The sequence below is a fragment of the Telmatherina bonti genome (assembly GCF_933228915.1).
Source record: "Telmatherina bonti genome assembly, chromosome: 14".
NCBI classification, from domain to species: Eukaryota; Metazoa; Chordata; class Actinopteri; order Atheriniformes; family Telmatherinidae; genus Telmatherina; species Telmatherina bonti.
In genome coordinates this window covers 32,005,463-32,033,429 of record NC_136612.1, presented here as the reverse complement: position 1 = coordinate 32,033,429, position 27,967 = coordinate 32,005,463, and the positions used below count along the sequence as shown (strand labels likewise).

Here is a 27,967-nt window from a genome sequence, read left to right as displayed (position 1 = left end):
AGGAGGCTAACCTTTCTTTGGTTTGGGATTCAACTTGTGCTGTAACGCTGACATGTACTTTAAAACACCTCGAAAAGCATTTTCACCGTTTTAACCATTGATCAGACAACAATCAAGCAGTTACCATGGTAACCACTGACACAACTTCACCCAAGTCATGAATATCTCATTGGTTCGTTTGTCAGATTACCGTCGGCTTCACTTTCAGATAACTTGAGGAGTTTTGGTCCGACAGCTGTGTGCAGATGCTGAGTTTAAAGTCTTCTTCATGTATTCATGTAGTGAAGCAGCAGGAAGAGGAAAAAAGTGGCTCTCAAACAATCCAACACTTCTATGGAAAACGATCTGCTACAACATCCCGTTTTAACTTTCGACTTTCTCTTTGGCTAAATAAATGGATAATGTAGTTTTTTTTTAAGTAAAATATCCAGTTTCACAGTCTTTTATAATTTAGTTCAGAATAATTCCAGTTAAAACCAGGCTGATCCCAGAGCAGCTTGCTGGTGGGTGGAAACCACAGCAGATGCTGGTTTCTCCTCTTCGTTTGGGAGCAGAGTTGGAGTAGAAGCCAGACGGAGCTCAGTCCGCCAGCAGAAGTCCGTTTGGTTGGACATCACAGCGGCCATCACATTCCCTCAGTTCGCTTTACACACGAGGATAAAAACAGCTCTATTCCACCATGAGCTGGAAGAGAGAGAGCAGGAGGTGCGTCTCCTCTGGTCGGGGAGTCCGTCCCGTGACAAACGCTGAGTTTGGATGCAGGAGGGACGAACCTCAACTCCTCCAGTACTCCCAGTTGTACTTGACAGTCCAGCAGCTCTCCCTTCAGCATTTGGTCGTGGTTGATGGCCTGCTGCTTGTTTTGGTGTCCATCTTGGCAACCAGCAGCCTGAGCGAGTCTCCAGACGAGCGAATCAGCTCTCGTCCTCTGAAATGAATGTGGATACAAGCAGCTGTGAGACGGGCGCATCCTGGTAAATAAAGCTGATAAGATGCTTCTAAATGTTGAAGCTGGTCGCCGCGTGCTCTTTCACTCACGTGTTATAATCCATCCCGACCAGGCTGACGCCGTTCACAGCCAGGATGCGATCGCCTGTTCGCAGCTTCCCGCACTCAGCCGCCGGAGAGTTGGGAACCACCGACTTCACGTAGATGCCGCTCATTCGCAGCGGGGTTCTCTGCAGAACAATAAAACACGACTGATGAGAATCGCTGCTGTCGGGACGAGCTCAGTGACTCGTGCGTCGGCGCCGCACCGTTCCGTCCACCAGCGCCAGGCCCAGACCATGAGGCCCTTTGTGGATCTCCACGGTGAACACCTCCTCGCGGTCTTCCTCTGCTGCCACAGTCTTCCTCTCGGTTCCTCCGCTCGCTGAGGAAACAGGAAAAGACACGATGAGAGGATCATGTTCAGACATCTGATCTCAGATCTGATGTAAAACAATCCCAGCATGTAAAACGTAGCAAAACGTTTTTATGTTTTCTTGTTTGATTAAAGTCATTTTGAATCATCTGATCATGAAATCAGGACAGGTTCGCATCCAGAGCAACAGCAACAACAAAACCTGTTCCCACCTCTGCAGCCCCCCCCGCATCTTTTCCCAACACGCAGCCCGTCTGCCCCCCACGCAGGACCTGCCCCGAACAATGCCGCTGCCGATTAAGATTCCACGCACCAACCCAGCTGTAAATTCCCATGACGGATCGGCCGCTGCTCTTTTCTCTCCTGACATCACCACCTCTCTGCAACTCCTCTGACCAGATTAAAGGATTACCGAACTTTGGAAACAACACTCTCCCGCCAGAGGTAGCTGCAGCGGACGCCGAGGTGCGGGACCACGATGCTGCAAAGCCCCGGATGAGACCGCACCAAGATGATGCGCAGCATTTCAGTTCCTCTTCATGAGTTGATGCTACATTAAAGTTAATTTTTGTTTTCTTGCAGAAAAATGACGACAAATGACTCCTAAAAAAGCCTTTCAGGGTTAAGTCGCTTCATGGTTTAATCTATAAAAGTAATTAACTAATGTACCAGTTATTTAACAGTAAATATCAGCATTAAGTGTCCAGATCTCGCTCTACCTGCCTGAGAGGACCGGCGGCGTGCCAGATGGCTTGGTTTTAGGTAATCCTCCAGCCATTTAGGCAAATTGCTTTGAATAAAATCACTGAGAGAAAACACAAAACAGCAAGAACCAATGAGAGTAAAGACACCTGATTAAGATCAACCAAATCCTGCAGCTTAAACTGGTGCAGGAGCACACAGCCAGGCAGGGGGTCTGTCGTTAGAGCGGGTTCAACTCAGATCACATCAAGTCTGGTTTGGACACCAGGGTCTGGCTGCTCCTGAATGCAGCTTGAATCCGCCTTTTTCCTTCCTGCATTGTGTCAGGCTCATCTGTTAGGTCCATGATTGCTTTGAGATGGAGCCCGATGTTTGTTTTTCCAGTGTTGTGAGGCTTTATTATTAGTTTATTGATGCTGTTTGTGTGACTCTGGTTTAACGTGAAGTATGAACCAGATCTGTGTTTCCTTATTTCTCACAACATAAATCACGGATATCTCATTTGTGTGCCCTCGACTAAAACACCAGCTTGTTTATTATCCGCTGTCAGGCTAAATGAGCTTCTCTACTTTAAATGATGTATGATTCATCGATCATGTTTTCACTTAACAACACATTTATAAGCTTATGAGTCATGCTAACTCGGATTAGAAGTTACTTAAGGAGAAAAAAGGGAATTATGTGAAAGAAAATCGTATTTCCCTCTGAAAGTGGGGCTGTGTAACATCCACTGCTGATGAGTTTTCATCTAAAACTTGGAAGGAAAACGACGTTTTTGTTTTTTCTAATTTCCAATCAGGTGATATGAAACCGGCTCCTCCCTGCCAGCAGGCGGCTGAGGGACATATTTTAGCTCCACCTCTCCAGGAAGCTGTCCTGCTGTTCATCTTTATTTATAACCTTTGGGTGTAACATAAGTCAAACATTGGGCGCTGTGTCGTTTCCATAGAAACGTGACTTCAGTTCAGGCCGCAGTGTTTTAGTTTGGGTTTCCTGACTCAAAGCATCGAAGTTTAATTTTCCCGGTGACTCCCTCTCACTCCCACAGATGACCTCACGACAGCGGCGTCCATAAACAACCGAGCCGGGAGAGGAAGCCGCCTTTCCTTTGCGCAGGAACCCACCCCCCACCCCCCCTATGCAGCCTTCCACTTGAAATTCCAGACCCCCACAGCCAGAAAGAGATGAAGGCACTTCATGGCTTTTATGTTTGAGCACCTTTAAGCGGAGCTGAACCTGCTGGGGACGGAGTGTGCAGCTGCTCCACAGGGTCACATCGCTGGAGATTTACTGGGTTCAGTGAGGAAGAGGACGGAGGGGAGGAAGGACCGCTGGTGACTTCATTCCAGATGGAGAGGGAGTCATCTGAATCCAACCCTGCTGCGTGTTGAAGCAATGAAAGGCCTTTCTGTTGCTGCTGCTGCTGCTGCGTCATGTGGGGCTCTTTCCCTCTGTTACTCACATCCTAGTTAATGTCTTTCAGCTGCTTCTCCAGCGTTAAACAATCTGTGACGTCAGCAGCAGAAATGAGCTCTGGAGGAAACTTTCAGCTGCTAATTGATTTATTTTATCCATCTCAGCTCCACGCGGTTTCCCCAGACGAAACCTCTTTTGTGTGATTTGTTTAGTTACCTTTCTTCAGCTGGCGGGCGCCCTCCTGCAGATCAGCCTCCAGCTCGGCCAGCTCCATCCCTTGTGGGGTGTTGGGTGGGGTCAGCAGGCATGACGGGTCCAGCGCCAGGCTCTTGTGGTAGCCCATGTCAACCGGTCCGGGGAGGCTGCTCTGCAGCTCCAGGCTCTTCAGCTTCTGGGTAAGGACTGCCTCGCAGCTGCTCAGGTCACCGGGAGATCCTCGCGCGTGAGCTGGTTCTGCAGGAGAGTTCCAGTCCGAGTCCGAGTCCGGCCCAGGTTCAGAGACCAGCTGATGGGCAGGGTCCTGGAGGACTCGTATTGAGGATGAGGCTGCAGACTGGCTGTCTGCGTTTGTCCCATTACAAGCCCGAGTCTGGGGAAAAGGAGGTCAATCAATAACAGATGCAGGAACATGAAAGCATCTCGTTTCCTGAAGCCGGTCGGGTCAGAGAGCTCCTTACCTCCTCCTCCTGTTGGGTTTCACCGCAGGAGAGCCGGCCAATGAACTCCTGCAGATGGGCGAGCTGTTCAAAAAGAGCCGGCTCCACGATGGGCTGACCCAGCTCCAGGTGAAAGGTGCTGCTGGGCAGGATGAGCGGCGGGTGGTTGTCAAAGCTCTCCAGGATGTCTGCTGCAGAGAAAAAGGAACAAGTCGCATCTTCAGCAATTCAGCAAAGCTGCTGCTATTTGCCTAATGGGCAATTAAAAGCAGCAAATCCAGTTCAGCGGCTCGTGTTTCACCCTGCAGGAACCGCAGGGTGACAGCTTCCAGCGTGTGAAGCTGATTGGTGGAGGCAGGAAGGGGATTACTTCAGAGGAATACCTGCGTTACATCCACATCAATCAGATCCATGTCTGAAGATTTGTCTCAGTCTTTGCAAGGCGTTTACGCCGAGCAGCTAACTTTCTGTTTCTGTTTCCGTCTTACATCTGTCAGCTGATGTTTTCAGATGAACACTCAGCTTTCCTCAGAGTTCAGCTCTTTGTCACGCACGCCGTCGTGTCACGGAGCTTACTGCAGCAGCGCCGCTTGTTCAGCAACACGTCCTGCGCAGACACGTCCTGCCAGACACGTCCTGCGCAGACACGCCCTGCCAGACACGCCCTGCCAGACACGCCCTGCCAGACACGTCCTGCGCAGACACGTCCTGCCAGACACGTCCTGCGCAGACACGTCCTGCCAGACACGTCCTGCGCAGACACGCCCTGCCAGACACGTCCTGCGCAGACACGTCCTGCCAGACACGCCCTGCCAGACACGTCCTGCGCAGACACGCCCTGCCAGACACGCCCTGCCAGACACGCCCTGCCAGACACGTCCTGCCAGACACGTCCTGCCAGACACGCCCTGCCAGACACGCCCTGCCAGACACGTCCTGCCAGACACGCCCTGCCAGACACGTCCTGCCAGACACGTCCTGCCAGACACGCCCTGCCAGACACGTCCTGCCAGACACGTCCTGCCAGACACGCCCTGCCAGACACGTCCTGCGCAGACACGTCCTGCGCAGACACGCCCTGCCAGACACGTCCTGCCAGACACGTCCTGCCAGACACGCCCTGCCAGACACGCCCTGCCAGACACGTCCTGCCAGACACGTCCTGCGCAGACACGCCCTGCCAGACACGTCCTGCGCAGACACGTCCTGCGCAGACACGCCCTGCCAGACACGCCCTGCCAGACACGTCCTGCGCAGACACGCCCTGCCAGACACGTCCTGCGCAGACACGCCCTGCCAGACACGCCCTGCCAGACACGCCCTGCCAGACACGTCCTGCCAGACACGTCCTGCCAGACACGTCCTGCCAGACACGTCCTGCGCAGACACGTCCTGCGCAGACACGTCCTGCGCAGACACGTCCTGCCAGACACGTCCTGCGCAGACACGTCCTGCCAGACACGTCCTGCGCAGACACGTCCTGCCAGACACGTCCTGCGCAGACACGTCCTGCCAGACACGTCCTGCGCAGACACGTCCTGCGCAGACACGTCCTGCCAGACACGTCCTGCGCAGACACGTCCTGCCAGACACGCCCTGCCAGACACGTCCTGCCAGACACGCCCTGCCAGACACGCCCTGCCAGACACGTCCTGCCAGACACGCCCTGCCAGACACGTCCTGCCAGACACGCCCTGCCAGACACGCCCTGCCAGACACGCCCTGCCAGACACGTCCTGCCAGACACGTCCTGCCAGACACGTCCTGCCAGACACGCCCTGCCAGACACGCCCTGCCAGACACGCCCTGCCAGACACGCCCTGCCAGACACGTCCTGCGCAGACACGTCCTGCGCAGACACGTCCTGCGCAGACACGCCCTGCCAGACACGCCCTGCGCAGACACGCCCTGCCAGACACGCCCTGCCAGACACGCCCTGCCAGACACGCCCTGCCAGACACGCCCTGCCAGACACGCCCTGCCAGACACGTCCTGCGCAGACACGTCCTGCCAGACACGTCCTGCCAGACACGTCCTGCCAGACACGTCCTGCCAGACACGTCCTGCCAGACACGCCCTGCCAGACACGTCCTGCCAGACACGTCCTGCCAGACACGCCCTGCCAGACACGTCCTGCGCAGACACGCCCTGCCAGACACGCCCTGCCAGACACGCCCTGCCAGACACGCCCTGCCAGACACGTCCTGCGCAGACACGCCCTGCCAGACACGTCCTGCGCAGACACGTCCTGCGCAGACACGTCCTGCCAGACACGTCCTGCGCAGACACGTCCTGCCAGACACGTCCTGCGCAGACACGTCCTGCCAGACACGTCCTGCGCAGACACGTCCTGCCAGACACGTCCTGCCAGACACGTCCTGCGCAGACACGTCCTGCGCAGACACGTCCTGCCAGACACGTCCTGCGCAGACACGTCCTGCCAGACACGCCCTGCCAGACACGTCCTGCCAAGACACGTCCTGCCAGACACGTCCTGCCAGACACGTCCTGCCAGACACGTCCTGCGCAGACACGTCCTGCGCAGACACGTCCTGCGCAGACACGTCCTGCGCAGACACGTCCTGCGCAGACACGTCCTGCGCAGACACGTCCTGCGCAGACACGTCCTGCCAGACACGTCCTGCGCAGACACGTCCTGCCAGACACGTCCTGCGCAGACACGTCCTGCGCAGACACGTCCTGCGCAGACACGCCCTGCGCAGACACGTCCTGCGCAGACACGTCCTGCCAGACATGTCCTGCGCAGACACGCCCTGCCAGACATGTCCTGCGCAGACACGCGTGGCGACGGTCAGATTTGAACATGTCTGCGAGACAGCAGCTAGTTTTAATTTCTCCTGTCTGTTTCCAGATGATTACGGTAAACAACATCAGTCCAATGAAAGAAAGCAACGCTGACAGGAGGAGCAGCAGGTGATGTTGCCCAGACCATCATTAAACCGCAGCAGCATCAGAAGGGCTTTTGTCTCTGCGCCTCACCCGTCCTGGCGGCGTCCTCCGCGTCGTCTGGCGTTGGGCTCCACCCGCTGGGGCAGGCTTTACCGGCGCTGTACTCCCTCAGCATGTGGTGCAGCTGTGCAGGTTTCAGAGCGGCGAACTCGGCCCTGAGGGACGCCCAGGACGCCTGGATGAACATCAAACAACAAAAGAGGCCGAGCTTATTCTGAAGCTAAAATGTGAGGCTGTGAAAACATGGTTTAGTTTCAGGAATGAGGCGCTGAAGCTCTTTGTAGTCGCTGTGAGAAAAAGGAAAAAGTGTTCCCAGCATGATTTTTGATATTTCTTGCTGCTCTCTCATTTGCATGTGAAGGACTGAAACCGTTGTTTGGTCCCTGTCATCAGGAGGCCCGATGTGGCAACAAAGCCTCGTGGGAAAAGTAATGCAGGGGAAACCAGCAGCGCTTCAAGCCTGTTTTTCACCGTAACTGGAATGAAAGTGCTGGATTTCATTTAAGTATTGCTAATTAGAACATTTCCGTTGTGTGCACCGTGAGAAGGGCCAACTTCTCACTACCTCTCATCTCAGGTTCCTGTGAAACTCCTTATCAGGAGATATGATTATTGTCTCACGGCAGCGCTGGCTCGGAGCAGCTGAGGAAGACAATATTGGATCTTTTGATGAAGGTAGCGTGACTCATGTCAGGACTGTTCATGTGATTACTGCAACATAAACATTACAAACACTGCTCACTTCATTCAGCGCTTTTCCAGCTGAATAGGAGGAAGTCAGACGTTAGCCGGACGTGTCGGGGCCACGGCATGAAAAAAAAAAAAAGGGAATAAAAACCGCTCACGAGCCGAAGGTACAGCTTAAATCCTGCTTATAAACAACAGAAACTTCACAACATATGTGTTTGTTATGTCTGACATTTAATGTTTGGCAGCTACAGTCTCCAAAAATACCTCCCTTCCCCTCCCCCCTCCTCCTCCTCCTCCCTTCTTCTCTGCATGTTGTGTTTTCCAAACTGCTGCCACATCCCTCTGGTGTAATTTACAACCCTGCCAGCGAGTCATTTCAGTTCTTAAAAAAAAAAAAACACCCAGAGCCACAGATGGAAAAATAAAATCAGGCGAGGGTGTGTGCTGTTTTGTAGCAGTCACAAACGGGCCTCATGCCAGGGCAGGGATACAAAACAAAACAGAAAATAAACCCCAGCAGCCTCCTCGACGGCGTACGGTTGGATGGCAGCTGCACTGGAGGAGTGTTCAGAGTCATGCAGTGAAAACAGGTGTGAAAGCCTGAAGCTTAACCCAGTTCCTCAAACTATAGAAGATCCCGCTGACATTTAGACTCCACCAACTTAACGTGTCCACTGTATAACACAGTAGTTACTTATAAGTAACAAACACTAGTGAAAAAGTGTTTTTTTTTTTTTCCCGCTCTTATAAACCCCTGAGCCACTCAGCCCTCCTGATTAAACTACCTTTCTATCCTTAAGTAATGTCCCTCTGACTTAAAGTAATCCGTCCCACATCAGCAGGTTGGAGACTTTACCCCGAACCCATCTGTCTCGCCAGTCGGACACAGAATCACACATATGTCTTCATCTTAAAACCTTCCTTAGAATGACAGCAGAGATAAGGCAGGTTACATATAAACACGTGGTAATATAAAGCGCTACGTCACCAGAAAAAACACTCAGCGCTTTTCCTGCCGTCACATTTCAGGCGTGACTCAACGAGAGGCCCGTTCTTCATACCTGACTTATCTTATCTGCTTGTTTTCTTCTAATGACGCTGTGAATGAAGCCGAGTGTGAGCTGCTTCTGTGCATGTGTGTGAAGTGTAAATTAGATCTGAATGGGTAACTAAGACAATGGTGTGATTAAGAAGGGATTAAGTTTACAGGCTTCTGCAGCGAGCTCGGGCAAACATGGACTATTTGTTCTATTACGTGGTGTTTGTAGAAGCAGTGAGAGGTGTAATTCCTGAACACAGGCTGGACTGCAGGATATGAAAACATTTTAGTCATAGTTATTTATTAATGCGGTTAACAGGATTTGGATGATCTAAAGTAGCGACCTTGGCTTTGCCGGCACGGTAATGTCAGGACTTAAACATTTTAGCGTGTTGACTAACGGCTCCTGCAGGCGACTTCCTTGTTTTCAAGGACGCTATAACCATAAACTGTATCTTGCCTCCAACGTTAATGTTTGACAAGAGCGAAGCAGCTGGAAACAGTCATTTAGCTGCATTGGGTTAAAAAAAAAGTCCAAAACTAGATGAGATGCAGCGACGGCTCTCAGACAATGGAAGCGCTGCGGCTGACGTAAGGCAACACCCGGCAACGTGAGACAAACAGGAAGGGAGAAACGGATGTCCCCTGACCTGCAGCAGGGTTTCCTTTGGCGTGGCCAGCAGATTGACAGCAGCAGAGAGCTTCTGGAAGAAGTCGCTGGCGAGATCCCCCAGACCGATGCTCTGGATCCAGTCCATCAGCAGGTCCAGGTTGGCTCGGATCTGCACGCCGCGGGACCACTGGTAGAACCCGGCAACAGACCCTGACAGACGAGGAAACCACAGAAACCTGTTTTGCATGCTTGACATGAATATTTTGGTCACTTTTTCAGGCTTTAAGACGCGATAACGATCCTTGCTGACTAACATGAGGCTTGTAGGGAATGTCTGCCGTGCAGAAATATGAACATGTGTGTCTGAACCACATCCCAGAACAGTCCATCCAGTACCTGCTGAGATACTTCAACCACATCTAATGGTCGAGTTACATGAAAGGTTGACAGGTCAGCCATGCATAATTAGCATTCATCCCCCTGGAAACCACAAGCATCTATCCACTGTGTCCTGCTGGAAGCTGGATGATGAGCTGAGCTCTTACCTCGCTCCATGAGAGCGTTGAACAGCGACGCGTTGATGAAGAAGAAGAGGTACGCGCAGAGCTGTAATAAGATGTCCGGATGCACCTGGAAAGCCGTGAGCAGCTTCAGCGCCTCCTTCAGCACCTCCAGGATGCCGCTGAGCCCGTCGGGCACTCGAAGCTGACCGCTCTCTGAGAACGGGTTCCCATCCAGCAGACCGGACAGGGCCGAATACATGCTCTGCATGGAGAACAAGACGCTTTTAGCCTATCCTACTACCGCCACTGTAAATGCACCATGGAGGATAAACTGAAAGGCTGACGCCGGCTTGCAGGAGCAGATATGCAACATGTGGCGTCCACAAACACAAAGTTCCCTTCAGGATTCCTGATTATCTGCAAAAGAAAGGGTTAATGTGACAGAAATAGAGCTGATGCATGCAGAGGAAACGACGCAGTGACTCAGAGAGAAGTACATGAAGAGGAAACCTTTGAGAAAAATGTACAGTGGATGAATAACACGCCGCAGTTACAATGAAGTCTGATTCATTTCAGCTGCCGAGAGACAAAACCCAAGCAGTCATGTTGCTTTAACCCTCTGGATACCAAGGGTATTTTAGAGAAATAAACCTGACTTTTTCTTTGTTTAAATGCTAATAAACACCACCTTTCAATGCCCCATAATGTCCTATACCTTGTTTTTTTTATTTTGAATTGAAATATCATAAACTGCTATGTAAATGAGGCTCCTTTGCTTATTAGAATTATAAAGTATAATTTCGAAGCATGACTAAAGGTACTGAAGGGCTTTTAGAAATCACTGTCAGCTGCACACGCTGTATCTGTTACCAAGTTATACATCTGTTACGACGCCGTCGTGTCGTTTACGTTGAAATAACCTACTTGAGTAATGCAAATGTTTGTTTGAGCAATTAAGCATGGTATGCGTGCGTAAAAGCTGTTGTTTTTATAATTTATCGGCCTTGTAAAAACAGAAGGCAGCTATCTGACTGCTAATGACACCGATGCAGAGTGATTTGGAGGAGTTTCCTGAGGCATCATCGGCTCTGATTGGACAAACACGTGTCATGCGCCAAAGACAAAGGCTCTGATTGGAACACCTATTTTGACACAACACTGTATCACTTATGAATGGGCTACAGTGATGCCGGAACTACCGTCTGAAAGCCCGGAGTCTCCCGATTAAGAGGGGAAAAAAGTAAGTTTCTATCTTTTATGGTTCGACAGCTATGCTGGATTAAACCCAACGTGGTCCCTGGCATCGCCGACGATGCCGGCGTCCCCAGAGTGTTAAGCATCAGTTGCTTGCTGGATTGCTCTACTATGACCCAAAAAAACAGGCCGATCACTTGGCAGCAACTCATTGCCTTTACTCATGTAAACATGATCTAGATGACTTAAAGTTCAGCATCAGAATGAGGAAGAAAGAGGATTTAGGTGACTCATTACTTCACTTATGAGACTTATGAGAACACAAGCACTCCAAACATCCCGTCGCCAGATGTCCGTCCAGTCGAGCAGCTCTGGGAACGCCAGATTCTCATCATGGATGTGAAGCTGTGTGATGCTTCATGTCAACATGCAGCCAAACGTCAGGAATGTTTCCAAAGACTCGCTGAATCTGACACGAAGCATGAAGGCAGTTCTAAGGGGAAAGGTTTACCCCGGTGCTAGCATCCATTCTGCCGTGATTACGTTAAGAGTTTATGGTTACTAGTCACAGCAGAGGTTATGTCACATGAATATGTGGCCTTCATGGCGTTGGAGGTTACTTTAACGGCCACATAATAAAAGAGCAGTTCAGACTCTGCTTGCCAGCTGTTTTACTGAACACATCAGCTCTTATCACCTCTTCTGCCACAGCTCTGCAACTGATTCACATCTATGACGTCACCCGCAGTCCGCACACACACCAACACAGTGAATAAATAATGACTTCAGACACTCCAAAAGAGGTCGTGAGGTCACGATGCAGCCGCAGGTCAGCAGGTGTTATGGCAGAGACAGAATACCGACAGCGGGTTTTAATGAGGAGAAGCTGTAAATGGTTTAAAACAGCTTCACAGGAGAGATTTTCCTGTTTTCTTTTTGGTAAAATATCAGTAATATCCAACTTTTTCTCTGTCATAGTCATAAATAGTCTGAGCTGGAGGAGAAAGAAGTTGAGGGACGACGTCTGTTAAAGACAGGAAACTACCAGAAAGACCTTCCCCGCCCGTTCCTCCCTTTCTTTCCTCTTCTGGGTGTTTCTGATGACAGTTTGTCCTCCGCTGGAAGCAGAGCTGTGAATCATCCCTTTTCAATTCAACTCAACTCAATAAACTTTATTGTCATCGTACAAGTGCAATGAAAGTGACACAGACCGCTCTCATGTTAAAACGATTAAATAATTAAACACAAATAAAACACAGAAGCAATATGATAAAAAAACAAGACTGATAAGATAATGCTAAAAAAAAAAAAAAAAAAGTATGAAAAAGTGACATTTGTCTCACAGGCACTAAAACTGCAGCTAAGATGTTGCTATGTAAAAACAGTGATGCAACAGTAGACCTCTTCAAATTTGACCTTTTTCATCAAACATATGCAAACTTCAATGTCTAAATTAACTAAATATACCAGTTATTTTGATCTTGGACCTTGACCATGCCTGCCTCAACAGCCATATAGTTTTATTGTAGACGTTCTTTCAGAAACAATGCAAAATTCTTATGTCCTTGTTTTCGTTGTAGCTTCCCAGATGTTGATGCTATAGAATTGGAAGTTGCACCAAATGAAAGCCAGTAAAATGTTCTTGCATATGGTTGTGAACACATTAACACCTGTGTAAATTTGAATTAATTTCAATCCACAAGCACTGTCAAACATTCATACTTTTTATGCTATGGATGGATGACATCATATGATGCCTAACTATCTCAAAATTGTTACTTTTAATGCACATACATCCCATCTTATCACTAATTATGTTTTATCTCAGTAAAGAATCCAGCAAAAATTTACACAGATGTTAATGTGTTAACAACCATATGCAAGAACATTTTATTAGCTTTCATTTGGTACAACTGTCAATGCCATAGCATCAATCTCTGGGAAGCCGCAATGAAAACAAGTTATATAATAATGTCCCAAATTTTGCATTGTTTTTAAAAAACGCCAACAAGAAAACTACATGGCTCTTGAGGCAGGCATAGCAAGATCCAAGATCAAAATAACTGGTATGTTTAGTTAATGTAGACTTCGGAGAATGGGGAAAATATCAGTTTGCATTTGTTTGATGAGAAAGGTCAAATTTGAAGAGGTCTAATGCAACAGCTCGAGGATATGAACAGTTTTTCAGCCTCGCTTCAAACATCTGGAGGTGTCTACCCGAGAGAAACAGTTTGAAAGGGTGATGACCTGGGTTTCTTCATCAGAAACACTGGTCTAACAGGCGGGCAGTGCTGCACGATGAAGAGGAAACATCCAGCTCACGTCGCTGCTGTGACCGAAGCAACAACAGATTTACGACACGTGAATTATAAGTTCATCATATCTGCGAATATTCACGACAGACTGTTCCTGCTTCCTTCCTCCATCAGCCGCTGTGGAGGGTGGTGGTGTTTCTGCCCGCCACTTCACAAACACGTTTCAGAATGATATAAGCTCTGCAGTCGGGTTCGACTTTTCTCCACAGACGCCGTTATTTCGGCTTTTAAAAGTCCTTAACTTGAAATCTGTCTTTGATCGCTGCCTTGGCTTTTTAAGCTGCTTCCATACTGGCTGCAGATTTATGTTGAAAGCAGAGAAACGTTGTTGGAAATATGCTCCTTAATCATGTCTTCATAGCTGAGATCAAACATGTAAGGCAGCGAATGCCGGGGGAAAAGCATTCTGGGTGCTTGCAGCGTCGGAGCTGTGAAGTTAACAGCATTTAGCGTACGGCAGATGGTTTTAATGAGTGACTTCAGCGATGGAAAGTCATATAAATTCAGCCTGGGAGGGTCCTGTTGGGCTGTAACGCAACAGGCCTCCATGTGTGCCAAACATAGACTGTATATAAAGAGATGGACGGAGCCTCTGTGACGTCACCCATAGGTTTCTGAGGAGCTGAACTGAAGCTGGGTACCATCGCCATCTTGGCAGAGGCATGCGTGTCATCTCACCCGGAAAATACAAATATGGGCAAAGAGGTGGAGCTGAGAGGAGGGCTGTGAGCGTCATGATGGATGATTGACATCGAGTGAACTCCGAGCTTTCTGTCACTAAGAGCTAACCGAGCTAACCTGGAGCTATCAGGAGCTAACCAGCTAACGGAGGTAAGCGGGCTAAAGCTAAGTCACGTTGTTAACTGGCTAAAAACCGCGGTTGTTCTACGTTCTTCTGCCTTGAAGCAGGAGATCGGTACCTGTCAATCAAAAGGACATGCCCCTAAATATGCAGAACTTCGAGATTAAATTACTTTTAAACGGGCGAGTTAGAAAAAAATTCACTCCCCCCACAGTTGTCATGAAGGTAAACCTGACCTATTAAACCGAAAATGGATTTTTGAACCAGGCTGTAAACATGTTTATTTCTGCCGTGAAGTTGGTCTTTTTAACATGGGAGTCTATGGGGATTTGCTCTGTATTGCAGCCCCTAGTGGATGAAGGAGGAACTGCTGTTTAATGCACTTCCACATAGGCTTCACTTTTAACCGCCGGAGGTTGCCGCTTGGTGCCAAAGCAAAGTCTTTAAGTTGATGTCAAAGTACAGTAAGTGTCCTTTATTCTGGTGAGTTTCTCCATCTTAGTCCATCTTTTTACTGAGAACTTTTCTTTTGTTACTCTAGACAACAACTAACATGTCAGAAAACGTCGACGCCTGATGTTTTTTAGGAATAAAGCTGTAATAAAAGACTAAAAAGTCTTCATGTGTCACACTGTCTTGTTCTCATCTAGTCATGCGTTTTGGCCACTTGTGACCTGGGGATGCAGGACTGTCGGTGTTTATGTTCCAGTGAGTGGAAAAGACATCTCGTTCACTATCTGGCAGTCCTTTCCTGACCGACAGTTTGTGTTTCCATTCTGCTGCTGTGTTTTCTGTCTGGAATACATTCAATGAAAACAGAATATAGTGTTTACACAGTCCGGCTTCCTGCTTCATGTGTGTGAGACGCTCCGGTTTCACAGCTCCATAAGAATGTGGTGATTATGTGAAGGCTCAACGCCAGACCTGACCTTTGTTAGATAGTAGACGGACTGCTGGAAGGTAAACATGATGACTTCCTCCAGGACTGTCATGGCTTCCTCGCAGGCAGTTTGAGTGGACGTCATCTCAGAGGCCAGCAGATCTGAGAAAACACACAAAGCACGTCTTGATGATCCAAACGCGCAGCAGGTCTATGAGCTGTGAGCTGTGATGCCGGCGCTCATGTACCTTCGTCGTCCTGGTCCTGCCTCCAGGGCAGCAGCCGAGGGACGTCGTGCTGGATGAAATGCAGCAGCTCGATGGAGTTGGCCATCCACAGCACCAGCGGCTGCAGACCTGGGACCAGTTCCTCCATGCTGAGCAGCTGAAGCTGCTCCAGCTGTGCGTCAGCGGAGCTCCTGAAGAGAAGAAAATCCAGTGAGACTTTCTGGAGGCTCGCAGCCAGCTTCACCTGCTAGAGTCTATCCAGAACATCTGGAGCTCTGTGGGAGAGTTTTAACATCGACAGGTTCATCTTTTGAGAAAAAAAAATCAATCATTTCTGTAGTTTTTCAAGCAGAATAATAAACAAAAGTCACCACACGTTAGTGTGTCAGAGGAGAAAAGTTGTTTCTTTTGGTTGTTGAAACGAAGGAGCCAGCTCCAAGAAGCTGGATTTATAAGCAGTCGTGTCATAATGTTCACATTCAGGCCTTTGTTTATTTGATTTATTTGTTTAGTGAAAGCAGTGTTTTTCAACCATTATGCCGAGATTATCAGGTGTGCCCTGAGAAATGACTCAATTTCACCTAATATGTCTAAAAAGCAGCTCTGTGTTGATCCAAACAGACCCCGGTGAAAGATAATAAAATTCGTTCCTCTTGTGTTTATCTGATTTCTATTGAAGAAGCTTTGATGAGATGGACTTTACATTAATAATACAGACTTTTTCTTTAAAAAAACATTTTGGTTTCTTGTGATTTTTCAGTGAAAAAAAGGTTAAAAAACACTGAGTTAAAGGACTAATGAAAATATTCATTTGTAACTGTATTTTTTAAGGTTAAATGCATAAAATTAAGGTTTTTATGGGAAAAAAAAAAAGTAAAAAATTTGTTTGCAATAGAAATTCTGAGGGAGGCAAAAGATGGGAGTCCTCTGAGGGTTTGTTCACACCAGGACAGTCTCTGGGACTCGGTTCAGTTAGATGGGTGTTTCTGGAAAAGTTCACACACCATCCTTTGGTTTACGCTCATCCTGCACCGGATGGACAACATGACAGAGTTAAAACAACTGCTCACTGGGGACGATGCTCCCCAAAACAAGCACGATCCACAATGAAAAAGCAAGAAGAAAACGGGGCTCTTTGATTGGACTGAGAGTCAGCTCTTTCTCTGAGTTGGACTTCTCATCAACAATTTGTAAACAAAACAAACAGAAAACGACGACGAGATGAACTCATTTCATGTCAACACAATGATTCTATTTTCTCTCTGGCAGACGAAGGATGTGTTTACTAACATGAACTTCCTTTTGCAACTCAGCAAATCAGCAAAAAGTCACCTCTAATGTAGCACAGAAACTTCACAGTTCTGTTTGTAAAGTCATGATTAAAAAACTGGCAGCTGGTTTCAGTGGAAGCTGAAGTTTTCTAACCTTTAATAACTTTACTTCCCTGCTGAAACCAAGACAGTCCAACCCTGTGAGGATGCAGGAGGCTTTGTTAAACTCTCTACCGGCTCTGATCTTGTGGAGACGACACACTGCAGAGTCTGGATGTAAGGGGGTCGCTCTGAAGGAGCGGATCAGAACAGGCGTGGTGTCGTATGTATCAGCCGTATCATCTTAGATGGCAGCTGATCATTATCACGTATTTCTGGGACGATGTGGAAACAATTTGCGGACTCACGTTTCGGGCTGGATTGATGCAAGTTCCTTTGTCTTCTCCTGAAAAGTCAGAAGACATGAATAAGATATCCGTTTCACTGCGTTCGCTATCTTATCATTATTCTATTACTTTTTATTTGTTGTCACACTCTGGGAAAAACAGTGAAGATTGATCTCGTTGGAAGCGAAAGCTCCGCTATCTGATCAAAGCGTAGAGTTTCATCCTTACCCACGTAACCAGCTGGATCTGAGCGGCTATCCGCAGCAGCAGCTGCCTGAAGTGCGCCAGCTCAAACGTGGAGGCCGAGTGTTGGATGCAGAGGCTGAGCAGAAAGGCAGGTGTCAGCTTTGGTTCGGCCCCGCTGGGGTCCACCATGTCCAGGATCTCCTGCAGGACCCTTTCCTCCTGCTCCAGCTCGTAGCTCACCGAAGCCTCCGCACCCTCCAGGTCTCTCCAGCGAGGAGCGAACACACTCCTCTTGTTTGACGAGCCACACGACAAACAAGAGGAGGAAGTCTTTGAGTCAGAGTTTGGACAGAGTCTGGTCATCCAGGGAGGGGTGCAGAGGGACCCCGACACGTTGGTGGGATCCTTAAACATGAACAGGTAGTGTTTCCCAAAGCCGACCAGGTCTCCTGGACTCAGTTCTACCTCGTCTTTAAGAAGGAAACCGTTTCGCGTCACAGAAGCGCCGTGGAGGGGCTTCAGCATCGTCAGTGTCTTTCTGTGCTCGCTTGCGGCGTTGGAGTCCAGCCGTCTGACGCAGCAGTGCTGGGGCAACACGTCGGGGGCAAAGAGGAGGATGTCCACCTTCAGCCTCTCCTCGTCTTCTCCGTTGGAGTGCTCCCTGCAGCAGCCGAAGATGGTGGTAGTCCCGCTCATCAGGTAGATGACGAAATCCTGCAAATGCACCTTCTGTTACTGATTATACTAAAATATAACAGACTTATCAGTAACTAACAGGGGCGGGAAAATCTAATAGAAAAAAAGAAAATCTGGATTTTCTTTGTTTCACAATTTAAAAAAAAAATTTTTTTAACAAAAAATCTATTCTTTTCAAGCAAATAAAATTAATCCATTATAAAATCAGTCATGTTTATTGGGTTTTTTTCTTTTTTTTAAAAATCTTTTTTCCTCGTCTTCTTGGGCGTTATAGCAGCAGAATGATGGTCTGGCTACTGTGGTGGTTTTTCCCTCATTAAAATCAAGAAAAATGACGAGTAAAAAAAGTTTTGTACATTTCTTTTTTGTTTTTAATCTACAAAAATCAGCAATATCAAAGAACTGTGAGAATCACAAATTAAATCGAATTGGCACCAAAAAAAATCTGAATTAAATCGAATTGGGACAAAAGCACATCGTCACAGCCCCAGTAACTAACCTCGTTAATGTTATATGCTTTATGGTTGAGGAGATTCACAGCGATGCACCGCGTCGATTCAGTTCGATTCGTACAAGTTAAAAAATTATTATTTTTCATAAAATTTAAATGACAAGAAAACAGAAGCAAAGGGAGGCAGGAACATAAAAGTTGGACATGCCGCCTGGACACTTTAGAGGGACGGACCAGTCAGTCTGACTGTGCGTGAGTCGATTTACTCGTCTGGTCTGAAGGCGACTGTTTGGAAACGTTTTGGTTTTTATGGAGGTGAGAGGAGATGAGACCTGGACAAGACTTGCTCCTTATGGAAGCTGCTTAAGGCCAAAATAAAATATAATATCATATGATAATATAACCTCATCTGTTCCCAGAGGAGAAAAAAGGCCTCTCATGTTGTTTCTAACTGTTGCTGGGATGCTTTTCCTGATTATTCCACAGAAAATTTTAAATCTTAATTAAATAAATATTTTCTTAAATTTCTTAATAATAAAGTTCATAAAAACGTTTATTCTTGACTCTGAGATATTCCAAGTGTCAAAGTGCTTAATAATGCATTGTGAGAGCAGCATGACATCTGTTATGTCTTGTAGCTTGAAGAAAAGCGTATTTTGCTTAGTGTTACTACGTGTAGATATTTAGCATTACTGTGAAAAAAAGATAGAAAATATCAGATAATAGTCAGGAAATGTTTATTTATTCAAAAGTGAAGGGGTTATAGTCACAATTTAAAGTAAGCTGTTCTGTGTGTGTCACCTGACAGGGTTTTTGTGGTTCTGTTGCCACAATTTCAGTTCTGTTTAAAACAGTCACTTTTTTTTAAACTTAATTTAATCCAATTTTATATAACATTTTATATAAAAGAGGGGTAAATAAATAAACAAAGGAAAGTTGAGCACCTATTCTTTTGAACTAGTAATGGAAGCATTTTATAAATAGAAAAATATGTTGAATTCACATAAATAAAGAAAAGTGGAAATAATTTTGGTTGGTTACTTGAATAATGGGTACTGAATGGAGTATGAAGTAATACAGAAGTAGCCATTAAGTAACACACAAAAAAAACCCTGAATGGTTAAAAAAGATTCTTTAAAAAGCCTGAAAACAGTGTAATAACTGAATCATAGCTGAATGAAATCGTGAGTTACCTAAGATGGCACACGCCTAAATATTATAACACTGATAATGGATCATATGGAGGCAAATTAGAAATGATTCTAACTACTGATAGTGACTTTTCGTTATATCAGATCATACATAAAGTTATACTAGACTATATGGTACTGTGTACTGAACAGGTATAGGGTAGTTTATATTGTAAAAATGAATGGAAATGTTCATTTTATAGGACTAGATGATTATCTTCCTCCTACTCCCTTTTAAACATCACAGTTCAGTTTACCCTCCAGTACGATGCTTTTCTTTTATTTAAATGGTTTTACGGGGCTTTTTGCTTTCTTTTTGTTTTGCTTTCATGTTAGAAAAAAACAGAGTTTATTCTTTCAAATAATAAACATAAAAGTATTCAGTTTATTACCAGCAACTTTTTTTTCAAAATGGATTTATTATTCATTTATCTGATAATTAACAGTCAACGCGCCAACGGTTTCCAGTCACTATTCATCTTCTGTCAAATCCACGACCAAACACATCCTGTCCCCTGCCTTAATCCCACGTTACTGAAGGAAACACTGTTTGTTGGGTGGGATTGAGTCTGTTGTGTAACATGTTGGAAATGAACCAGTATCGGGATCAGCTGGTAAAAATACAACCTGGTCAGGTGGCATGCGGTGAGACGAGAAAGGAAGGGCTTACAGGTGACACGCTGGTGAGGTCTCTGACCTCAGCGTCACCACATTAAGACTATTAGTGGAGCCATGATAGTGTATCATCCAGGCTGATTGGGTTCAACATGTAGTTTACACACACACACAAAAAAAAGCTGTTTTAGGGCTTTTTTTCATACTATATGTCCATTAAAGCAAGACACTATTCAGGACAGTCCTGATAGATAGGAATGTCCTGAGTTAACTGGTGCTTTTCCAGTCAAACTAACCCAAACTTTAGCTTTCAGTTCCCGTTTCACGACCGCTGAAACACCCCAGACCTGTCCTGTTTCTTTGCTTTGGCTTTGCTTCGACCTATTGTTAATGCTCCCAGTTAGCTGCAGTGATTCCAGCATCCTGCAGAGTCAGCAGCTCCGCCAGCAGGGATAAAAACATTGCGAGGAACCACTTCCTATCGCTGAGCTGAAGCCACACCCTCCACCTCTGCTCTTCGATGAAGTATGAGCTGTGTAAACAAGCCATTTAACAGTGATGTCCAGGAAACAAACCTTCATTTAAACCCTCATTGAGTGGACTGATATGTTGATTACAGTACACTGGAGGTTTCTGTGGAGCTGCCTCCTCACTGGCACAAACAACGGACAGCTTATCCAGCATGGAGGACTTAGCAGGACAGGATCGCCTGCTTCTAACACACCTCGGTGCTTTAGCTCTGAGAAACGCACACTGAGACCCAGAGTCATTCCTCTTTTCATTCCTTTTATAACACACAAAGCCTGATTTTCTCACTCTGGGATTTTCTCCCTAAAGTTCTTAACATAATACGATCAATCCAGCACTGTCATGCACTTGTTTCCACCCTGCTGTTTCTCCTAAGCCTGAGCGTCCTCTGTTTGTTAGCACACCACCAGGAGAGATCTGCTGAGGTCTGAGCCAAGAGCTCTCGCTTCTACAGGACAACAAGTCCATCCAGACCCACACAGATGAGGGCACCAGTCCTTACTGGGCCACTATAATCCACGATGTTGGTGCTTCATCATGAACACACATCGTCTTTCCGTGTGAAATATTTCATCACAAGTTAACAGCATGAGTCACCTTGTAGTTGGTGTGATTTTGCTTCCAAGCAGCAAGAATTTCTTGCTAAGTTAGGAGGTTTTTTTTAGTTTTAGTTTCTTTTTTCACTCAGTTTCAGTTCATGTTCAGCTTAATGTGTTTTTGTTTGTTCAACATTACAGCGTAACCACGGCTCCTAACTGGAGGGATGAACCAGCGTTGGGTTCCTCTCAGTCTGTCACAAAGAAGCTGAAAACTCGGCTGAAATTCAGGAGCGTCTGATCGGGCTCAGTACAAACCAGCAGGATCCATCAGAGTCAGGTCTGCTTTCTGTTTCTGGAGTCAGAAAATGTTCCCGGAGAGGAAGCGTTCAGTTTCTTTTATTTCTTTATGCTGCTGTTCATTGTCAAAACAACTGTTAACTCTTCACACAGGAACTTTAGTTTCTGACATTTTATTTATTTAAGTTGTTTTCAAACTCTCTTTTATTCTTTTTGTAATTGTTTTAAAGTACTTTTTAAAGCTTTGTCCTCATCCTGCTGCGACGTTTGTCATGTTTTACGTAAAACATGACACGAGCCTTACAAATAAGCCAGCCTTGCCTTGGACATGATGTTTTTAGAAGTGAAAGCAAATCCCACACGGTGCTGGACCTGAGGCCATCCGTCTACGGTTCATCATCTGAGCTAGTCAAGGCTGAGCGATCTCACATGACACAAGAACCTAACTGGACATCAGTGGCATCAGGGCTGATGGAGGGATGAATCCTCCTCAGACTTTACTGGAGCAGTGTGGGATCATCTGGACCGAGGACGGAACAAAAGCCAACATCCAGGGCAGAGCTTAGGAGAGTCCCTGGAGAAGCCTGGAGACCTGTTCCTGAAGACATGACCTGCAAGCTTGTCTCAGACGGATCACACTGTGATGAAGACCTGATACTCTGTTTCTATATGTAGTAAAAGCCGACAGAATGGCGTCTTTCAGAACCAGCAGAGATAAAAGCCTGAGGTTACGAGACCCGCCGGCCTCCCATCCAAACAAACCAGACTGGACAGAAGAATAAACCCTGGTGGAGTCCACGCACCATAAACAAGCTTACAGACGTGTCACCAGTCTGGAGGAAGTCCCACCTGCTGATTATACAGACTGAAAACTGGGTTTTAAACCAGGATACTTAAAGATTTGCTGCTTCCAGTTTAAGGAATCTTTATATATTGTGGGTGAGATGCAGAGATCAAGGTGTTGTCTGAGCCTCACCTGTCTGTGGCTGCAGCCCTGCAGCAGGAGGAAGTAAGGAAAGTCAAAGGGTGGGTGGATGGAGTACTGGGTGCTGTTGTCGTCGCTGCTCTCCGTCTCCTCCTTCTCCATGCCGAGCTGCAGCACCTCCTTATCAGCCTCCGCCTCCGGATCCTCTCTGAGCGCGCTCTGTTGGGCGTGGCTGGCCTCCTTCCCCATGGCCGACAGGTCCATCTCGCTGAGGCTCCTCCAGAACCCGAGTCCCTCCACATCCTCCCCGCTGCCGTCTACGAACAGGGAGGCCACCCTGGAGCGGCTCTTCTGCAGCTTCCGAGCCTGAGCATTGATGCCTGGATGGACATAAAGACGGCGCGTTACTGACTGTGTTTGTGTTGCTGCGACCTTTCCGCCTGCGTGTCAGAAGTCTCCTTTAATCAGACAGTTTTCTAACATAACTGAAGGGTAGGAAAGTTGTTGTTTTTTTTTTCGCTTTCAGCTCTGGATCATCAGACTTCAGTGGTGAGGAAAACATAAGCACCAAAACGAAAATGTTTGTTTATAAAAATGACGTTGGCAGCGAGCAGAAATCCCTCCGCTCAACACAACTGACTCCCGACGTCAGGCCTCACTTCGCCGGCGCCAACTCCGATGCAACACAACCAGAGGAAGACGGAGGGGTAGATGTGAGGGGGGGGGAACATGAGTCCATCTGATACCAGCAGCCGCTCTGTCGGTCTGACGTAACACAAACACTATTCAGCTCATTTGGAGCCATTAAGCGCGGTGGAATGTCGAGAGAGCCGGGCTTCACACCCGCCGCTCTGCTGCTCTTATCAGCTGTGGAAATGGGCGCTTTCCACATTGTTCAGCGTTGCTCTGACAGACTGGGCTCTGTGCCTGAAAACCTGCAGCGGTAAAGGGCAGCTTCCCCGGTCAGCAAGAGGAGGAGGAGGATCATGCACAACGGAGCCATGAAAACTGACTGGTGGTGCTGCTAGCATGCAGAACATTTGATAAAAATATTCTTCTGATGATGGTAGAAAACAATTTAACGTAACATTAGCACCCTATGAAACACTAAACCCGTCCGACGTGTGACATGAATTTAAAGAATAATCTTTTCTTTAACTTTATTTCTAGGATTTTGATGCTCATTACTTATAAATCAGAAGCTGCAGTCTGCAGCTAGTTAGCTTAGCGTGCCACAAAAACAACAGTAGCTTCCTACTAACTACAACATTACAAATGTCAAAGTTACCTGTATTTATTCTAAGCATTAAAAATAGTCTGTGCTTCATTCACACATAAAGCATTTTTAAAAAGTAAGAAACATAAAACAAAAACAATGATTAGCTCAAATGAACTATTTCAACATTTAGTTGAAGCTGTTATTTATTTATTCCAAGTCTCTTATTTCTAACCTGCTCTTCCTTGTAGTTGTTGCCATGAATCAGTTCAATGGCACAGTAGTGGTATCGGCTCAATACCAAGCGCGTGTACTCATACTTGGTATTAATAAAAGTGTACCGATACCACACTAGTCGAGCCAGTGCAGATGTGTTTGATGACATGCTTCTGACATGTTTTAAAAGAAATAAATGCCTTGAATGTTAAAATGTGACAATTTTTGTTACACTAAAAGTGAGATCTTTGTATCAAAACCAAACATTTACAGTTGTATTTGGGTAAAATGTCCCAAATCAAACTAAAACTTGTTGAAATTGTTAGATTGTTAAATGTTATTATATTGTATTGGTGAGGTAACTTCAGAACGGATGGGTCATTTATTACAGCCTAATGAAATCTTACACAGTTATAACAACAATAATAATCATAGTCACAATAATGTTCACATAAACAGATGTGGTATCAACAAATATCGGTATCTGCAGATATTTAGATTTCATATATCAGATCAGAACTCCAGAAAAGTGCATCCCTACTTATATATAAATATAGCAAAAGAAGAAGCAAAAAGAAGAGCAAATACACACTGATATGAACCTGAAGCTGGGTAGAGCTAAAGATGAGTAAGCAGTGTGATTCTGCTGGGGATGAGGGGGGGGGGGGGGGGGGTGGGGGGGGGGGGGGGGGGTAACCTCGGCAGTAACCTCAAACACAGGAAAGTTTATTTCATCATGTGTCCACTTTAAAATCAGTTCATAGCTGCAGAAAATGAAAGCTATAAATCAGCCGAGTGTCAGTGATCAAAGGGAGTAAGATCTAACTGTTCTGGCATAACCCCCCCCCCACCCCCCCCCCCCCCCCCCCCCCCCCCCCCCCCCCCCCCCCCCCCCCCCCCCCTTTGCAGTCGGGTCTGAGAAGGAAAAAGTTACTTTTCACAGAATCCAGTTTGTTCAGAGTGAAGCCTGCAGAGCTGAATATTTTATAGCTTTCACCATTTAATGTCTCAGTTCATCCTAAACACAGAGGACTCGAATCAGCACCTTTAAGTTCATCAGTCTCACCAACTCCCCTTGTTAAACACAGAAAATCATCACCAGTTACTCCCACTCTGCTCCTAGAAACTTTTCCCATCACAGCGTGCAGCGGTGCTCCGGATGAAGTCGTATCACCTGTACAAATAGCAACCACAGCGCTCCATGTGCGGGAATACAGCTGTGACAGAATGAAAAGACGACTCAGCACATTCTGGCTGCCAGCGGCTCAGTGGGAGGAGCTGCCCGGTGCCTTGACGCTTCGCAGGGACCTGATGGGCCCTTGAAATAAAACAAAGATAAGAGCGGGACTGCTCTGACCCCCTCTGTCCCTAACTGCACCTTTTGTTTCCTCCTGACCTCTCTCACATACTTCCCATCTCCTCCACTCTAGCTGGTGATAAGCGGGACAATGAAGGCCGTTAGCTGGCAGTAAAGCCTCGCTGTGCAGAAGCGGAGTGATTGATCACCCGGGGGTGAGGATGTTAGGTCTCTGAGTGTCCGAGAAGACGTGCATACCTGCTGTGACTGTATCTCTATCCTTCACACTCTGCTCTTCAACATTCGCCCGCAGCTGCATTTCAAATCTCCTGGAGAAGCCTTCCTTTGGTTTCCACAGCGACTGCAGCATGAGGGGTCTCTCGCTGTCGCCCACAACTCTGAAGCACTCCCGCTTCCACTGGTTATCGGCATCCGTCCGTCCAATCACGTCACACAGCACATAGTCCTTGGCGTCTTCTTTTTCCAGGCAGTACCTGAAGAACCGAAGCAGATATTCAGACAGGGGGATTGTGGGAGTGGAGAGATGGGGGGATAAGTGCAATGGGACTTCCGACCGGAAATAGCTATTCTGGTGGTTTAACAGTTCATTAATAATAACTTTAAATGATATAAAACATAAATTTTCCCACCCTGATTTGGACAATAAGCTTCTGAAGATGAGTAAAAACATGCTTTTATAGATGCAGCTTTAGACTTAAAAGTTGTTGGCGGTAGGGCTTAATCGGATTTTAATCACGATTACGATCTGGGGTTTCAATGATCATAAAAATAAAAGGGTGTGATTATTTTTCTCTCTGCAGTTTCCTCTCCTGCTGTCTTCAGCTGCTAATCGAGCGTCTCTGGCATTGCAGCCCTGTGCTGTAAACTCCTCCCACAGCCGCTTTGCTTTCATTCAGACACTGTTGCCAACATGGCGACTTTCCCGCTAAATCTAGAGAATTTTTTTTGCAAAAAACGACTAGCGACAAATCTAGCAACTTTTACTGGAGTTATTAGAGACCTTTCTGGTGTTTTGGCGACTGACTTGAAGGCACATATTGTTCTGCAGTTACTGTAAGGAAGGAGCAGCGGGAGCCTCTCCCGTCCTAAAGCACTCCCAGGCGGCCAGTCTCAGTCGGCTCCGGCTGCAGGTCAATGTAGAATAACTGCAGTAGGATGTGGAAGTTCACCTAAACATAGTTTATACCATTGTCAGTGACAACTGGCTGGATTATTTTCCTATACATAGTTCGGCGAGTTAAACACTGTAATATCCCTCCGTTATGGGGCGTTACTATAACAACGTATTAATCAGCTGGTTCAGATCAACTATCTTTTAACAGAGAAACACGCTGTAGCCTGACAGCGGTTGTTTGGCATAAAACGTACATCGATGCTTAAGTAAAATAGTTCCTATATAAGCGGTAAAAGCAGATTAAACAACTCTGAACCGTCCATTAGACGGTTATAATGCACGACACGGAGTCTAGAACACCACGACGCGCAGCGTTGTTTAAAAATACTGAATAATTGTGTTAAATAATCGAGATCTCAATTTCAGTCTAAATAATCGTGATTATAATTTTTGTCATAATCGAGCAGCCCTAGCTGGTGGCTGGATTACATGCTCACATGCATCATCTGCAAAACGATCCTTTTCCATGCAAGACTTTCATCTTGTTTAGGGGAGTTTGCCTGACATGTTCCGTCCCCATCTGAAGCCTCTCACCTCTCTAAAGCCTCCTTCACCAGCTCCTTTGCACTGGACTGAGTGGTGGCCAGCACACTCTTGTAGTGGGTCCCGTGACAGATATCGCTGCCGAAAATCTTTAGGATCCCAGGGACAGACATTTGGCTGGACAGCTCGGCTGGGTCGTCCGCAGACTGGAGGTCTCCAGCCAAGCTCCCACCGCTGCTCGTCTGGCCACGGCGGCTGCTGTTCCGCAGGTTGGGACTGTGGTTGAAAACATTGGCGAGCCCGTTGTTGTGGCGGCGGATTTTGCTCTTGGCCGGCTGCCGGACACCCACGCTCTCATTAGAGCGGACGGTGCTGTCCGATTTGTTGGACCTGAGGTAGACAAGAGGGGAAAATATCCAACAATTCAGCACATCCACCATATGTGTGTCTCCCATTCATCTCGACTGGCCTAAATATTGCCAAAAAACTGACCAATATATTCATCTGTCTCCTGATAAACTTCGAAATATTAATAACAGAAATAACTTTCTGTCTTTTTAACCCTGCTTCACCACATCAGACAGAAAACTGACAAACTGGAAGTGAAGACAACACACTGGTTTCCACTTCACTAAAAACATCAAATGAAACGCAAAGTGAAGTTCTGGTTTAGTTTAGTTTAGTAAGCTACAGACAGACATAAAAGAGATCCAAAAGGACAAACATGAGCTAAAAACTACTGAAATAATATTGTGTTTAACTTCATGGATAGATGTGTTATTACATTTGCAGATTTTGAGGAATAAACATGTAAGAAAATGGTTTTTAACGCACTTTATCATGTATAAAGCTTAATTTTATTTGGATGTTGGAATAAAAAAAATACCATTTACTGCAACAAAGTTGACTAAATAAGGCTTTAAATGACATCGCAGGTTGTTTCAGAGCTGATTTTCTGTTTACTGGGTTAAATCTTACTGGAGAGATCCATTGCTGGGTTTCCTCCCCAGTTTGGCCAGGCGCCTCTTGGGAGAGCGGATGAGCAAACCCACAGGAAAGTTCAGACTTTGCTTATTGACGTGGCTGCTTCTTTCTTCAGAAATCAT

The 27,967-nt window shown here is 46.6% G+C and overlaps 1 protein-coding gene across 1 annotated transcript; it reads right to left on the bottom strand.

Annotated features, from left to right (window-relative positions):
• On the bottom strand, window positions 1-27,967 carry radil2a (Ras association and DIL domains 2a; the record flags this gene model as incomplete). The annotated part of the gene is made up of 16 exons (XM_079253293.1): window positions 1-928; window positions 1,039-1,178; window positions 1,257-1,372; window positions 3,698-4,070; window positions 4,159-4,328; window positions 7,138-7,282; window positions 9,487-9,659; window positions 9,995-10,214; window positions 15,193-15,305; window positions 15,392-15,561; window positions 17,049-17,086; window positions 17,256-17,927; window positions 22,506-22,834; window positions 25,442-25,677; window positions 26,913-27,251; window positions 27,840-27,967. 16 exons carry the CDS (start codon window positions 27,965-27,967, stop codon window positions 826-828), a joined length of 3,465 nt encoding a protein of 1,154 aa, XP_079109419.1. The 3' UTR covers window positions 1-825.